The sequence below is a fragment of the Brachyistius frenatus genome, unplaced genomic scaffold (genome assembly GCF_029030835.1).
Source record: "Brachyistius frenatus isolate BFR_SWC_R1_liver_20210118 unplaced genomic scaffold, ASM2903083v1 Contig_101, whole genome shotgun sequence".
Lineage (NCBI taxonomy): Eukaryota > Metazoa > Chordata > Actinopteri > Embiotocidae > Brachyistius > Brachyistius frenatus.
Window position 1 is genome coordinate 1,446,917 of NW_027210700.1, and position 17,745 is coordinate 1,464,661.

Genomic DNA, 17,745 nt, shown 5'->3' on the forward strand with positions numbered 1-17,745 from the left:
TGTTTCGTGTGAAGTATTTGTCTCCCAGCTTGTTTCGTGTGAAGTATTTGTCTCCCAGCTTGTTTCGTGTGAAGTATTTGTCTCCCAGCTTGTTTCGTGTGAAGTATTTGTCTCCCAGCTTGTTTCGTGTGAAGTATTTGTCTCCCAGCTTGTTTCGTGTGAAGTATTTGTCTCCCAGCTTGTGTGAAGTATTTGTCTCCCAGCTTGTTTCATGTGAAGTATTTGTCTCCCAGCTTGTTTCATGTGAAGTATTTGTCTCCCAGCTTGTTTCATGTGAAGTATTTGTCTCCCAGCTTGTTTCATGTGAAGTATTTGTCTCCCAGCTTGTTTCGTGTGAAGTATTTGTCTCCCAGCTTGTTTCATGTGAAGTATTTGTCTCCCAGCTTGTTTCATGTGAAGTATTCCTCTGCATTCCTTTCACAGGCCCGTCGACTTGTTCTGACACGTCACACCGCAGGCGATCAGAAAGACGGGAGACAAAAGGACCTGCAGTTTATTGTACTTGTTCTGGAGAGGCTGTAATCAGGTCAGTCATGTTATTGAGCTTCGTATGCAGATAGTCGAGGGTTGTTGCATTTGACAGGATTACACCTCATTTGATCAAGCAGAGCAGGCACATTTGTGAGTCCCGTCTCAATATATATAACTGTATGTACAGGCAGGTCGCTTTGTGGGATGAGGTTAGGAGCTCGACGTGGATGGGGTCAGATTTGCAGAGGATTTAAAACGGTGGGAAAGGCACACCTTGTTTACTGTAATGGGTTATTTTGCAGGTAACAGGTTGTTGTCTAGTGTGGATTTTTACTTCAGCCAAAGATGAGATGTTTTGTTTTCTCAACAAGTTTGTCTAAAAATCCTGAGGACATTTTCCATGGAACATGTTTTTGGTGCATAATCAGAGATTCTTTTATTTTAAATTTTGTTTTAATATAACTGCTGCACTTAAATAAAAAAACATATCCGTCACAAATTATCTGAATATAGGTCCATAATATATTTCCAACGACTATCATGTCAAACTACAACAAACAAGATGCAGCTTTGACAGTATTAATGTCCGTGTGGCTTCTAGTCAAGTTTAATATTGGAAACAAACAGTGAGCGTGTCTGAGTTTGGTATAACGGGCTGGTAAAGTAGAAAAAAATAAAAAAGAAGTTATTTGAGAGTTGGGATGCTGTGGGATTTATATAATCTGATGTTTGTGCCATTATCTGCTCGCTATTGACAGTTCCACGCAGCTCGTTCCCGAGCAAACTGCAGCTCAGTACTTCATTTAGTGATTGCCAAGTCTGCAGAATGAACTTGGCACAATGGGCGATTGTGCTCCGCTCAGCTCAGCAGAGCTCGGGCCCTTTATCCTATGAACTGGGAGTCCTTAATGAGCTAATTAGGTGCTTACAGTGAACAAACAGGATTGTGTAAAATTTATGAATTACAAGAGTAATGTTTCTCAAAGTGCATGGTTTGTCATACAGGACAGGAGGGCCTGTTATTGCTCTGCTTAGTCAGGATAATCAGGCAGCCTGAAACAGACAGCGCTTTGGGTCCATTGGGTTCTAATGGAAAGGAAACAGACTTTGTTAGTTCACAGTTTACTTGATTCTAACAAAGTAAAATGTGCATCGACAACATTTGTTTACAAGTTGAATCACTAACTTTATTATTAAAGAAAATGTCTTGGACTTACTCATGTAAATGATCACTGTGAATTCAGTGTCTGTGCCGAGATGTCTTTTACGAGGTCCATTTATGCATGACAGACACTTTTTTTTTATAAAAGTGACAATTTTGGTGTAATCCAAGACACAGAAATCGACGAGAGAAAGTACTTCAACACCCAATTCCATGTTTCACCTGATGCAGAAACCTCCCGGCCTTCATGCTGATCAAATAACATGCCTCTTTTTCTTTGAAGCATTGTCAGATAGAGAGAGAAGGGCTTTTAACTAAAGCACACAAGTATTTGGAGGACACCTGATCCACTGATACTAGTGGACTTTGGTGGTTTGCAAATTTTTCTCTGGTTTTCCAGAGAGGGTTTTGATTTACGAGAGCAGATTATGAACTGGTTACCAATAGCTTATTTACTTCAATGTGTACACACAACTTAAGACCGACATCTTTCCACAGGCAGGAGATTATCACTGAATGTAAAATTAGTTTATTTCGGTGCAGGTGGAAAAAGAAACATTTGAAAATGTTTGTGTTTGTGTTTTTAGTGAATATAATATAAGTTAATTGATATTAACAGTGAATGTTCATGTTTTTACGGTTTATTACGCATTACACCTGCAGTTGCTACAGGTTTGTGCTTGACCGCATATTTGTGGTGCAAGCTGTTTTCACGTGGTGTCAGTGGAAATTTTGCAGATGTACTGTTTCTGTGAGCGACAGAAATCTCCAGAAAAACATCAGTTTACCGGCAGACAGAACTCAGAATAAGATTCAAAGACAGAAAACTAATTTCATGACCATAACTGATGCCTCGGGATGCGGGGACGATGGGTTCAGTAATGATGATATTGATAAATGATTAAAGTGTTTATTCTTCATTCTTGATCTCAGAGCTATGATATTGGTACAAAGATTGTTTCATGTTAATTGATGCATTTTTGGTGTATTTTCATTTTTGTAGACTTTATTCTTGCTGAATATGTCACTCATCAGCTGTTTCCCAAATAGTTAATGCATCACTCGGTGTCCTGCAGTTTCATAGTGTATTTCATAGTGTAATAAGGTGGGAGGTCTCACCTCCATTTACAAACTGCGGGTGTATTCCTGCACTCGTGTGAAAGTGCTGAAATCCTGCTGTTGGGTCTTATTACCAAACCTGAAAATCTGGCTGCTGTTTTGCCTGCTGTTTTTTAAACTGTACTCAGCTGTTTCTTATGCTGTGTGGCTCACAAAGCCAACATGGAGACAATGATTTGAAGGCAAGTTAAATCAGAGGCCCATCTCTTCCTCAACCTTTGGATCCTCTGTAAAATAATGTCAGGACTGGGTGTGTACATGTTCATGTGGTGCCCCGAGGCCTCGGGCCGCACAATGCAGGGACTGACTGAGTCTACGGGCCGAGCTGCTCTGGTTCTCTGGGAGGATATCTGAGAGCAGAGTTGGGTTGCAGCGGTGCTGGACCTTATCTCGTCAATTATTTGTGAGTTCAACTGCGTATCGACTTCTCTCTCTTTGTGGTCCGGTTGGATTTAATGGATAATAAATGAATAAAACTATGATTAAGTTATTAGTCTTAATAAGCAGCAATAATATATATGTTGTGTACAGTTTTTAGTAATGATTAATTAATGCAAAAATCATAGTGCAGGGATTTTGCTCAGTATGCAGTCGTTGTAGTTCTGATACTACTGACTGCGTATATCTGTTAGAAATAAACGTAAAATCAGCCATTTATATGATCATCCTATTTATTTATTTACAAGTGAAAGCCATTAAAAGGGTGTTTACAGGCTGATGTTTGTTGTGCCTTGAGCTCAGTTTACTGAATCGGATCACTTTTAAGGGTTTTACTGCTTTTTATCAATCTTATACTAATCTCAAAATAAATAAATAAATAATGATATTAAAGACCATAGTAATGATACCGACCATAATAATAGTAGTGTCAGTAGTAATAATGGTTTAGACGGGCACAGTTGTGAATCACTTGCAATTTAAATGGGGACAACCTGCTATGATATGTATCAGTAACATAAACATTAGAGAAGAATTTAAAAAAAATTCCCGTTAGGTTAGGTAGTTACTTTATTAATCCCCAAGTGGACCAGCTGAAGTGATGTACAGTGCAGATATGACGACCTGCCTGCTGCTGTGTACATGTGCTCTGTGTATATTAGAGCCCAAGACTTGTCCAACCAATTGGACTAAACCAAAGTTGCCCAGGCAGAGGGGTTGGCAGGCCAACGTTAGACGTTCACTGCACAGTTGGCTGTAAAGTTTGCATGTGAGGTGATGGACTGCTCGTTGTAGAAGTACAACGGGTCGGTATTTCTGTCAGTGGTGATGATGGCGTCCTTTCAAAGGGATCGCTGCTTCATTCAAAGAAAATGGCACAAACTGAAGCCATATCTAATAAACTGCTTACTCAGCAGGTTTTTAAAGAAGCTCGGCACCAAGAAGTGTTTCCTCTTGCTTTATGTGACTTGTATGATTGTATGTTTTACAGGAGGACTGCTGCTAAGCTGTCCTGCTGGAACCAGAAGTCACCGCCAAACTTCAAGGACGCCGTTTCCGGGGAGGATTTAATTGTTGACCAATGATCTCCAGTCGAGGTAAGTTGACTGCATTTTGTAACTTAATAAAGTAACTAATATTGGATCAATTCGTTTATCATGACTACATTTGAATTGTCAGAGAACCCGCTGTGCTTATTAACAAAAAGAGTTTGTCCTGGTCCACCTGACAAGGAGGTCAAATACCTGCCGACCAGGTTATGTACACAGTGTGCAGCTTGTTCAGTCACACGGGGTTGAGTTTTACCAGTTCTTCTCTGGAGGCTTCTGACATTACACAGTGCAGCCTGATACCACCGTCAGGACCAACCTCCTCCTGCCTCCTCTAGCCTCCTCCAGCCCCCTCTTACCTCCTCCCGCCTCCTCTAGCCTCCTCCCGCCTCCTCCAGCCTCCTCTAGCCTCCTCCAGCCTCCTCTTACCTCCTCCCGCCTCCTCCAGCCTCCTCCAGCCTCCTCCCGCCTCCTCCTACCTCCTCCAGCCTCCTCTTACCTCCTCCAGCCTCCTCCAGCCCCCTCTTACCTCCTCCTACCTCCTCCTGCCTCATCTAGCCTCCTCCCGCCTCCTCCAGCCTCCTCTAGCCTCCTCCCACCTCCTCCTACCTCCTCCAGCCTCCTCTTACCTCCTCCAGCCTCCTCCCCCCTCTTACCTCCTCCTACCTCCTCCAGCCTCCTCCTAACTCCTCCAGCCCCACCCAACCTCATGTCATCATCGTGGAGCAACACCCACTTAACCAGTGACAGGCAGGGCATCTATTGACTGTGAAGGTCCCTGGGAGAGACAACACAAAAGTCAATGTTTGCCAATGTCAGCTGCTGAGTTCCCTCATCAACCACGCACACGGACACGCACACGGGCACATACACACGGACACACGGACACACACACACACACACACACACACACACACACACACACACACACACACACACACACACACACACACACGCCCTTGTGCTTTGTCTTAACGCTACAGGACATTCAAAGTTTGTGAATTTGTAAAAGCTGTTAAAAGCTGCCCTCAGTTTCATGGGAGCAGTTTCATAACTTCTTTTTTCTGAGCTGTGATTTGTTGACCTTTGATTGTTACAGTCAAAACCCGACTACCTTCTCCAAAAAAAAGAATTGGAACAGATATATTTATATGCAGTGTGCATCTGAACCTGGACTGGTATTGATGGTATTTTGTGAAGAGACGGTTCAGGAAAGCAACGCTGGTCTGGTTGGTTCTCAGAGTCAAATAGAAACTCCTGAGGTCAGACTGATTTAGGAAACGCTTGCTCATAACTTTGCACAGACACAATTTAATGATGTCTTACAGAAGGTGTAGTTAAGCTTTCTGTCTGCAAAGGGAGTTTCTTGAAAATCAGAGTGGCTCAACCTGCACCGCCTCAGGACAGCTTCCCAAACCATCTGTCAACTCAGACAGCTGCCTGTAAACGTGTTGTAGCTTTAAGCGGACGTGATGTTCAACAGCTTGTTGTTACGTCACAAATTTACCGGTCTTTCCACCTGTCTCTGCTACACACACACACACACACACACACACACACACACACACACACACACACACACACACACACACACACACACACACACACACACACACACACACACACACACACACACACACACACACACACACACACACACACACACACACACACACACACACACAGTTTGTTCTTCTATTCATTGGGTAGTTGTGTTGAATGGATTTGGTGGAAGTACCATATACCTGGTGTCATTTGTCTGTGGTGTTCAGCATGAAGGGATTTGTTCCCGTCACTGCAGTATGTTGCTCCTACGTGATGTCCAGAGAAACTTTGCATTATTGTTACAGACGTCTTGATTTAATTTGTATTTGATCTAAACACCCCAACCATCCTGGTGTCTGTACCCACAGCGCACCACAAACTTGCCCACACGTAAAAACAAGATTTTTGGATCAAGCTTTGTTTAGCTTTAACATGGAGATGAGCTTCTACAGAGACTACTGGATAGCCATGTTGTTTCTGGTAGGGTTCGCTGTTATTCCAAATTTTGTGGTACTTTAACAGTGATACCGGTTCCTGAGTGATGCAGGTTTTTTTTTTTTTTTTTTAAATTTTTATACCAATTTTCTAAAATCTATTTTAATTGGATGACACATCACAATACAAATCTTTTGTTATGTGTTTTAAAATGAAAGTATGTTTTGTGTATTGATGACGAGACATTTTTGATACCAGGTAGTGCTGAGTCAGTTTGGTCGGTGTTCCCAGACGTAGCTGCTGGAGATACAGGATGATTGACACTAACACTGCGTCACTCAACCTTGAGTTTTCATGGTTTGAATGAGGTGTTTGGCAGCAGTTTAACATTTACATGTTTATACTCATGACATCAGGCTAATTTTTTGGCGGTCTGTCTTTGGCCCTGAGATTAAAAAAAAAAAAACAACAACCTTCAATGATGGTTGTTTTGATGACCTACAATTCCAACAGTTCCTTTCCTGCATAGATTAAATCTCTGTTCATTAAAATGACTGATGATTTCTACTGCCCTTGAGTGGTTTAGATGGGACTCTGCACCTTTACCTTCATTCTATATATTAGTATATATGAATATGCAAAAGCACCACATGGACATGTTAACAAGTTTAAAACATTCACTTTCATCGGATGGGTCTTGAACGGTTCAGTTATCTGTCTTGTAAGTAGAAGAAATGAATAATGTATGTAATGTAAACATAATGTAAAGTATGTTGTCCTTTTAGAAATACATTCTTGCCAGTTACATGTGCTTTTATTATATTACCATACAATTTGAAAATCACCCTTTAATTCATACATTGAAAGTCCCAAAACACACCTCGAGTCTGTTTAAATGAAGAAAGCTTTCAGGGTATCTGATGATGACTGCAGTCCGAGTTACCTCACAAGTCAGCGTGTCATCCTGTCACACAGCGTTAGTTATTACCAACCACGTTTCAATTTTGTTACTTGGTTGTCTAGAAGTATGTATCTTTATTATGTAAAGCAGAGTGCTTTTTTTTTCACTTATTTCATTATATTTTACACATCACTTCATGTTTACACAATTAATTTGTCCAAACCAAAGAGCCTGAAATTCAGTTGTGCAGGAGAAAAGTCAAGTTACGTTTTTTTTTTTAATATTAGTTTCTCAACTCCTGTAAAACATTTGACTCCCTTTCTACTCGACACTGCAGCTGCCTGATCATTTCTCCACTGTGACCTTTATTTCTTACGTTGTTTTGAAAGAAATTACAAATTAGACAAGTTTATTTACCTTTTAGTTCAGAATTGATTCTTGAGTCCATTAATGCACCATTTTGTTTGTGCTAACACAACAGAGTTTAGCTTCCAGAGTTAATGCTCCCCATTAGCTGTAGAGAACATCTAATCTATTCAAGTGCCCCGAGAATCATTTATTGATTTACCGAATAATGAATGAAACCGTGGAGGCTTCACCTCATGTAAAGTCAAACCTCAGTATCAGCTGCTCTGGGACGCCATGCTCCCTCAATGCTTTGATGGAATTAATTTCATTCCAGTCACGTTAGTTTAATATCAGCTGTGAATTAGTGTAGATTTAGTTCCAAGTGATAACAAGTGAGAGAAACTATGAAGTAAAGCATTTTTTGAAGAAGTATTTCAAATAGACACGCATCTAATCTGTTGTACTGTGTTCCATTATTGAAATGTTTCTTATATGTTTCAATCTGTTTAATTGTTTCAGGAGCTGCTGAGTTTTGGACACTGTGATGGAAAATCCTGGTATGAAAAACATTTTATTTAACAGTTCTGTGATTTAAAATGTGTAGTTTGAATATTTTAGGTTTTCTTTCAGTCTCTTATTTCACTGTGCTGCAAAAGTTATTTCTTTTTTTTGTATATATTCGATATAAAATGGCGTAAAACAAACCTTTAGAAAAGTTGCTTTCTAAAATGCAGTCGACAGCATGTTGTTATCTCCACCATAGTATCGTGGTGAATCAACAACCACAGCTTTGGGTTAGGAAGCTGCCCATTAAGGGGTTGGCCGTGTGACGAACCGTGCTGTTTATCACCGCTGCTATCTGATTGGCTCTCGCCCAGAGGACACACCTGTGGGTGAGCAGAGCTGCTGCTGTCTCTCAGCGCCACACATGGCCTCGTGTCTATTGCACCGCTGACCTTGATCACTTGACCACCTCCACGAGTTGTTGTAGTGCACTTGAGACACCTGTGGAATAACACCTGACATGGCCGTGCAGTCTGAACGTGAGTAAACCTGTTTTCTGTCTCGTGGATGTTTAACTGTTAGAGTTACACTTCAGTTTCATGAAGTGATCGTGTCGTGTCCAGACTTTCAGTATTGTTTAAATAATAGAAGAACAGAGAGAGTATCGAAGGTGAACATCTTTTGTTGCTTTGGTCTGTGAAGGTGCCAGGATGTAGAGCAGGGCACGGATCCAGAGCACTTTATAGACAACTGGGCCGTGGAGGGAACGGATTAAGGAAGCTTGATCTACTCATCCCTGCCTGGTCCTATGGCCAAGCAGTAAAAATAAACTGCACTTCCTCCTCGGCTCTCTGAAAGTGACGTGTTGAAGACAGCTGTCGAGCAACTGGAATGCTTCACGTCTTTGTATTGTGATTTGAGGTCACTGAGCAACATGTCTCATGTTGCATCAGTATTGTATGTTTTGGGATCGTCACGGTGACATTCGGTCACGGTATCTGTATGAGTCATGAATTTGATGCTGAAGAAATGTGTTTGTCTCCATCTGCTGCTGCTCTTTGGAAACAGTAGGACGGATGTGAGCACCACGATGAGCCAGAGGTTGTGAAAGGTTGTCGTCCCTCTTTATTTAGCCTGATTTGGAGGATTGCTGTCCTAATTACTGTGCTTGCACCAAAAGCTGACATGTGGTCTTCCCATTCCTCACATTCCTGTCAAAGCTGCTCTGCAGTAGCTGTAACTGGACTGCAGAGGGCGCAACAGGGATTCAATTCACCTTTTATGATATAAGGAATGTCCTGAAACACAGATGGTTTGCTCTCTTGCTGTTTGCCAAACCTCCCTTTAAAGTTTCAATATATTGCTCTATAAAACGCTAGTAATTGGCGTATTTTTATCCAAGCTGTACTGCTGTTATCTTCCTGTCCCCCAGTCAGATTGGGAAAAAAAAAAAATGAATGAACATGTCGGTACAATGGAGCAACTCCATCATCTTCTGTAAACTCCATTCTGCCTCATGAGGAGTAGAAAAAGATGCTTCACATCCTTTTTTCCCAGTTCAAGACGGCGCTCATCTCACTCCCTCTCACTGATTACATATAATCACACCACAGTGGTCTGCCCTGTTCCTGCCCTGCATGGGCTGTCAGTGAGATTAACAAAGTTCTGCTCTTGTATCTGTGTATGTTCAGTTTGTTCAGTATTGCAAAAGGACTTAGAGACATGCAGTGTGTAAAAGTAAAGATCAGGTGTTTCCAGTAAGAATTTGTTGAATTTTTAAAGACACGACTCCAGAGCAGGTTCAGCTGTACGAAAAGCATTTGTGTTTAAAATGATCCTGAAATTCTGAGGTAAAGCTGTAAAACCGAGTTTCTGACGTTTAACTTGAAGTCATCGGTTTGCACGTCTCTCCACGGTTTAAAAGGACCGGACCCCGGAGAGCCACCGGACACCGGCGCTGTGTCACTTCCTCTTTTTTGGCACCGAGCTCCGCCTTGGCTCGCCTCACCTTCCACTCCTCCAGTTACCTCACCCTGCAGAGCCCGTCCCGCGCCCTTCAGGGAGCAGTGTTTTGTCATTCTGTAAAATGGTGCTAGCGGAGAGCCCCCATCGCCTTGCAAATCCCCCGAAGTTCGATGGCTCGGCCGGCCGGGCCTCAAAGCTCGCCTCGCCGTGAACTTTGCCCCCGAAAAATGTGCTCTGAGGAATGAAAGGCATCCAAGACCGTTGGATTACCTTATTGCTGTACCTTATTTATGAAGTCAGAGCTCCAAGAAGGGAGGGACCTAAGAACTGAGTGAGTCAGTGTGTTTGTGTTTTAAAGCGAGGAGAAGAAGGAGGGAGTAAAGGAGGGGGAGACCAAATAACAGGCTGATGGGAGGGGGGAGGGCAAGACTGTAGAGACGAGAGAGAAGGAACGACGCAAGTGAGCAGTGAAGACAGTGTTGAGTTACAGGAACTCTGTCTGGGTGGAGAGGAGCGAGGTGGCCTTAGGTTTTCCTCTCCTGCCGCGGGCCTCAGGAGAGGCAGCGCCCGGCAGGCCAGCGGGGACAGGAGCCGTAGCATGGGACACAGTGCTAGCAGCGAGACTGTGGCCCAGCAACTAGCCCAACACAACACGGGTGAGTCCGAGGCTCATGGTTGCCATCAACATGGTTTTTGGACTGATTTTTGAACCCGGCGGGCGCGTTTGCATTTATAAAGAATAGAAAGCCACCAAGTACATACGAGAGCGAACTGTGTTCCTAGCAGGTGGTTTCAGTGCAGAGAAACTGGAAGGCGGCAGGCACAGACAGGTGGAGAAGAATGCAGCAGATGGAATGTGGTGATTGTGAAATGTACAAACCACACAAACCTCCGTCGGCACACGGCGCTGCATCTCGCGGGGGAAACACATCTGAAAACAGTTTGAGGGGTACGAGGCACCGACTGACACCAGCTCCCCTCACGGTTCAACTCCTCCCGGAGTCCTCCCGGAGTCCTCCGGTCTACAGGGACCCACGAAGCCTCATGTCTCTCTCTGAGCTCAATAACACTTCAAACATTCAGAACAGATTTTTGCTGTCAAAAGGAGAATTTGTATTTGCACACCTACAGTTGTTCTTACGAACACAGCCCGCAGCTGTTGGACTCCAGCATGTATTTTAATGCCAGCTCCCCTCCATGTCTGTCTCCGGTCCTCTGCGTACTCTCACTCGGTTACATTTGCTGACACTGAAGTGTAAATCGTGGCCCGCTGTGTTGAATCAGGTGCTCAAACATCTCGCAACACGGTTTCCTGCATAAAGCAAGTAACACGTGAACATCCTCTTCGATACATATTTGCTGCCCATACGAGATGTATTTTTGCCTCTGCTGTGCTATTTTGTGTAGGTGGTGTCAACGTGTCATGTGATTGACATGAGTCACATGGACGGCCTGACCAGGGGAACACGGCATTAGTGGCAGCTGGCGAGTGCATTCCTGCTTCACTGTGTCAGTCCTTCCAGCTTCCACTTAGAGAAGCTTGTGTCCTTACTTTTCTATTCAGACAAGCTTTTCAGTTAAAGAGCCAGACGTGCAGCGAGTGCATTGTTGTGTATTGTGAGTATTGTAAGCTCTTGATTTGCCCTTCACCTCGTCTTGTCAGGCGTCGGCGCCTTCAGCTCGTTGCTCGTTCTGTGAAAAGCAGCCGTCTGAGATTGTCACGCTCTGCTGTAACACAAGGTCACCACATCACACGCTGCTTTTGTTGCAGCCGAAGCCACATCAGTGCTCTCCCAGTTTACACACACACCCCCACCCAGTTTACCACCCACTGGTGTCAGGAATGGCTGTGGGAGCCAGTGATCTGCGCAGAGTTCACTGACCTCTGTGCTTTTCACACATGCGTCCAACACTGCACATCGTACATGCAAACGGTCGTGGAGAGAGATGTTTTCAGTTTAGTTGTTGTGGTGGTTTGAATGTCAGTTAGACAGCTCTTAGATCAGAGCTGCAACTAACCATGAACGTTTGGACCAACATTCATGTTGTTGTTACATTTTACACACGTGATCCACTTAGTTACGATGTCCCATTGACATTTTGCATGAAATGCTGCGTCCCGTCGTCTCATGGTAACATACATGTAACGTCTCATGTAAACAGACAAACTGCAGCGACACGTGTTGTTGACGGAGACATGAATGTAGAAAATGCTGCTTATTGACCAACTGCTCAGCCTCATCTGACCATCGAGTGTTTCCGTCTGCTTCTCAGATAAACGGAGCCAAGTGTGAATAGAAAGTGATTCTTGAAGAAGGAGGTCAGAGGTGAAAAGTATAAATCCTTCTGTCCCGGTATGTGATGGATGACACAGTGTATCATAGCTACAGTTTGTAGCATCTCGTGGTGCCATCGCTGCTGCGATGAGCTGAACATTGTAAGGAGTTTATTTAAAGCTGCTTATTTCACCAGTCTGGAACTCAGCTGGTATTTGTGACCTCGTAATCACATCACATAATAACGGAAAATAAATGTCCAGCTTTTTTAATATGCAGCTTGTAACTCAAACATTTGATGGCTCCAACTTCAAAGTGAGAGTTTGGAGATTTTTATTGACTTTACATTACATCTTTGTTTTTGACAGTTGAACAAAAGTAGACATGATGCTGTCACATTGAGCTGTAGGAAATTCTAATGGGTATTTTTTTTTTTTCTCAATAGACTGATCAATTAATCAGGAAAACAGTTGCCAGATGAATCTATTGTGGATGTAACACTGTAAACAGACGTCAGTCTTTAGTCAAGCACAACCCTCTAACGCTTATTTCCTCTATAACTACGTAGAAAATGTTTTTCATCGTCTGTTGCTTTTAGCTGTGTAGGGCACCAGGTGCCCTTCAGGAAACACTGGCACATCCATATTGATGTGAGTGCTGATTAATGTGCTCTCTCCCAGAGAAGTAAACAAACAAATTAAAATTGGATTGCAGCTACTGAAAAAAACATTTACAGAACAGACATCTGAAAGCACAAAACATCTTTGAGCCCCGTCAACTCTCATCTTCTCGACTGATCAAATTCTAGTCGGTGATTATGGGATCATAAATGAATCATTTCCCAACATTCGGTGTACAGACTTGTTTTTTTCTTCTAAACTCGCCTGATGTCCTGAACTCGCCCGTCTGACTCAAAAACACTGGACACATTTATCTGTGACCTTGAAAAACTCATCCGCGGGACACGAGTGTTATAACTGATTGTAGGAGGTAACGGTCCTCGTTGAATCCCTCCGTGTCACGTGTGTGATGAAGCAGCTGCGTTCAATAACATCTGTCAGGTTGTGTTCGGTTGAAGTCACTCAGGTGTGCTGCTGGCGGATCTCATCTTGTCACCTCGTCTCACGTCTTCCTTCTTTCATTTGATCGTGTTTTCCGTTCTGTTCATCACAGCTGTGAGCGGCGGAGTCACATGTGAGTTGGAGCCTGGTCGATTTATCGGTCGGCCCATTTCATCCCGTAGATCGTATCAGCGTGTACGTTGTCTGATGTGAAAACGTTTGTTTTTTTTTCTTCAGTAGTTATTTATAATCATTCCATTCCCAGTGAAGTACTGTTTCAATGATGTCATCTTTGACAATAAAATGTATCATTAAACTGTAAGATAACCACATTTGAATTGATATACTGATATTGGAATTACTTTTACCTCCTAATAGAAGAATAAGGAACTGAATGCTGACCCGCTCAATAATGTACTCATGAAGTGTCAGATGCCGTTAGCTCTGTTGCTTTTCCTGCGACCTTTGACCTCTGGAGAGAGACAAAGCATAACATGTCCTCAGTGGACAAATTTAAGAGAAGCCATTTATGTGACAAACTGAAGAAAAAAATTGCCCTAGAAACGGCAGCAATGTTGTTTGTGGATCTTTATCCTGAAAGCTTTTGTCAACAACGGTCCTCAAGATAAGAGAACAAAAATCAGACTGGTCTTTTGGAAATGACTGAATTAATGAGAACGCAAACTATTAAGCTGCCAAACATGTACTGACTTTAAATGTGCTTGTTTTTATTTTGTCCCTGTTGTGCGTTCTAAGAGCACGTATACTTATATTGCTGCCAATAAGAAAACGACATCATCCCGTTATGTTGAAATCCACTTGACATAACTATCTGATGTGACCTTTCCACTGTGACACCGTGTAATGCTCAGCGTCAGCGTGAGCACACCTTCTGCTCGGCTCTGTGCTCGCCACCGTGCAGTGTTGTGTTGTGTTGTGTAACTGACTGCTGCCTTACGACTCATCACCCAAGAATTATAATGGTGGTTTCACACCCAGTTCTTGCTGCCTTTGGGTTTTCAATAGCTTTAGAACAACTCTGGAATTTTGAGTCATGGTTTCTGCCACAGTTGTGTACTGATTACTCCAGGGTTTTTTTTTTCCCCCTTCAGTAAAACCTTGTTTTATGCCTTGTTTTTTATTCTCATTAATCTGATTTAAACTAAGATTATTGAAGGTTTTGATCTCCATGCAGCAGATGTTACATAATCCTGTACTCATCACTAGTGGCAAGACTCTCATTACTGCACACGACCCTGTAAATATGACCAGGAGACGTTGTGTTCATAGTTCACTGTCAGACAGTAGGAGTAGAATTTGGACCGGCCTCGTTTGAGAGCTTTGATTGTTTATTACAACACATAATTGAGGCAGCAGGTTATGCTGAGCTCTGACCTACATATGGAGTCTAACCTTGTGAATGTTTCAGCCAGAAAAGATGGACTGATTTGTTTTTATCTTAGATTATCGTCTCTGGATTTTCAAAATTAGAGGTGAAGCATAACAATACATCCGCCTGATGTGTCGATATAATGCTGCTTTTTATTTCATCTACTTCATACGTGGTGATCGGTCGTCTCCAGGAAGCCCTGAAGGAATATTTTCATTCTGTTTTTTTAAATTGTACTTTTCAGCCACAACTTTTTAAACAAGAGTAACTGCCTGAAGACTGTCACTGTATTCAGAACACATTGTTCATCTGTGTGTTGTATTGCTGTCACTTCTGAGTCCATAGAGACCTCTGACAGATGCACCCAGAGTTCCCAGCAGATCTACAATAACAGATATTTCTCATTATTTTCAGTTTTCTCTTTTTTTTTTAAACCCAATTGTGTGAAATGAGGCTTTTAGCTGAGGACAGCTGCTACTTCTCGGCTAAAAGAAGTAGAAAATAAGTTTGCAATTGTGTTCAATAAAGAAAACTTTCCACAGCTCAAACTTTCTTGGTTGTTTTCTTCTGTGTCATGTTCATGCAGATGATGAGGTTGACCTGCAACAGAGCACAACAGGAGGTGAGGAGGGAAACTCCGGTGGGGGAACACCTACAACCAAACGCAAAAGCAAGTTCTCCAAGATGGGAAAGATCTTCAAACCCTGGAAATGGAGGAAGAAGAAGCCAAGTGATAAGTTCACGGAAACATCTATAGGTAAGCTTGCTATGAGGATTTCTTTATGGTCACCTGATGTTTCCATTATATTGCACTTGATTTATTTACATTTTAATTTTTTCAGCTTTAGAAAGAAAGATTTCTGTGAGGAAAAGTCGCCATGAGCTAATAGCAAGAGGAGTTCTAAAGGACGTCCCGGAGAACGGTAGGTCGCGCTGTGGGTGTTTTTATGAAGGTGATCTGTGGATGAATTAACTTAATCTTTCATGACACTTATTGAACTGCTTTTGTCTGCATTGGACAGAGAGCAACGAAGTGAACCACTCCAAAGCCCCACCATTGAAAAATGGACACCCTGTGCCGATGGACGTGGACAGGGTGTCGGAAGCGGGGGTGCGAGTGTCTCGAGGGGAGTCCGACATCAAAGTGAATTCCCTCAAGCCGTCTCAGGGAGATGAGCGTCGGAGCCGAGTGCCGTCCGACGCTTCCCGAAGTAACCGAGCACCTCTGGATGTGGACTCTCACGCACGGCCCCCCGTGGACGTTGACAGACGGAGCCGTCTGCCGTCAGATATCGATAAGAGAGCAGGATCTTTACCTCGAGGACCTCCGCAGGACGATAGATACCGTAGAGACGAGAGGAGGGAAGGCAAAGATGACAGGGAGGACAGAGGGAGGAAGGACAGGGACGACATGGAAAGAAGGAACGGTGGAGCTGACCGTAGAGAAGACAGAGACTTCAGAGAAAGACGAGAATGGAAGGATGACAGAGAGAGGAGAGACGAAAGGTCAGACAGGGACAATAGAGAAAGGAAGGATCGGGACGAGAGGGAAAGGAAGGATCGGGACGAGAGGGAAAGGAAGGATCGGGACGAGAGGGAAAGGAAGGATCGGGACGAAAGAGAAAGGAAGGATGACAGGGACAAGAGAGACGATAGAGATCGGAGACTTGAAAGAGAAAGAAGAGAGAACCGAGATGACAAAGAGAGAGAAGACAGGGAGAGGAAAGACCCTCGAGTAGAGAGAGACGATAGAGACAGGAGGGAGGACAGAGAGAGGAGAGAGGACAGAGAGAGGAGAGAGGACAGAGAGAGAAGAGAGGACCAGGTCAAGAGAAATGAACGAGAGAGACGAGACGAGCGGGAGAAGGACAGGAGAGAGAGGCTGGTGCCACAGCGGGCCGTGGAGGACGCTCGGCCCGTTGCCAGGCCCGTCTCCGAGATGGACTTGAGGCCTCTTCTACAGAAGAGCTCCTCGGAGGACAACAAGAAGGCTCGTCCAGCTTCAGAGGCCGACCGGAGGACGACGCTGCCCAGATACAGCCCAGCTGCAGAGTTCAGAGAGCGCTCAGGTAGGATCATGTTGAGTCGCAGGCTTCTCAGAGGAAGCAGAGAAAAGTGGGTCGTCCCAGTATCCTGGTACACAGCAGCTCACCACAGCTCACCACAGCTCGCCACAGTTCACCACAGCTCGCCACAGTTCACCACAGCTCACCACAGCTCGCCACAGAGGATCAGGCTGATAAAACACACACACACTGCGTGAACACTGTTTTTTTCATGTTTTTACCACGCAGACAGAACTAAGTAGGAAAAAAGAACTTCCTGCGGCTGCTTTGTGGTGCTGAAACAGTCTACAAGGGTTTTAGTGTTTGCTTTGGTGTTTCCTCTAAACACAGCAAAGGAAGCACATTTCTAGAATTTATGATTTAGACACTTCATAGTGTAACACAAATACAATAGATTGCCAAACCTTATGTTAAACTGTTTCTACATCAGTGTAGTTCTACTGGAAGCACTGCCAGAGTCGTGTAGAGACTACAAAGTGTGATTTGTTTTCTTTAATCTGTGGTCGTCCTTGTTTCTGATGCTGCTGCAGATTGTTGACGGCAGCGGAAACTGAGCGAGTTAAATAAAGGCTTTGTAATCATCTTCTTATTGTAAGATGTACAATAGCTGTAAGATAGCAGTGCTGTTTTCAGAGCAAGCACTCTTCTCCTGGAAATCCAACTCTGTAGTCAAAGAGGAAATGAAAAGCTGATCAATTCAGGTCCAACTTATTTAGATTGCACAGCAATTGTCTTTTTGAAGCACCTAGAAACATTTGTATGCTGCAATCTTGGTAACAAAGATTAGTATTGGTCACAGCTTTAGTTTTCTTCGCTGTGATAACAGCCCGGAAACCCTCTTCACATCAGCGTCGATTTTGGTCGATGCCTTTTGGTTGAAGGCTGCTCCTGTAGCTTCAAAATGAACTCTGTGGAGCGTAGCCACACTCCTATATTCATCAGTGATTTTAATGGATCACATTGAGTAATTTCAAATTGCATCACATCATCTTGACCTTTGCCTCAGCCTTTTAAA

General features: G+C 43.4%; 1 protein-coding gene across 5 annotated transcripts in view; it reads left to right on the top strand.

The window, feature by feature from the left end:
* Positions 1-17,745, top strand: part of phactr4a (phosphatase and actin regulator 4a) — a 33,542-nt gene that overhangs the window by 654 nt on the left and 15,143 nt on the right. Inside the window, exons 2-7 of one of the 5 annotated variants that reach the window (XM_069711512.1) lie at positions 424-526; positions 4,182-4,287; positions 7,988-8,025; positions 15,251-15,421; positions 15,507-15,587; positions 15,687-16,733. In XM_069711512.1, the coding sequence (XP_069567613.1) occupies positions 8,013-8,025; positions 15,251-15,421; positions 15,507-15,587; positions 15,687-16,733 (1,312 nt within the window). In that variant the 5' untranslated portion in view covers positions 424-526; positions 4,182-4,287; positions 7,988-8,012. Of the gene's footprint in view, positions 1-423; positions 527-4,181; positions 4,288-7,987; positions 8,026-8,432; positions 8,512-10,345; positions 10,594-15,250; positions 15,422-15,506; positions 15,588-15,686; positions 16,734-17,745 lie in introns of those variants that run through there. The other 4 variants (XM_069711511.1, XM_069711509.1, XM_069711508.1 and 1 more) reach the window with 4 other exon arrangements.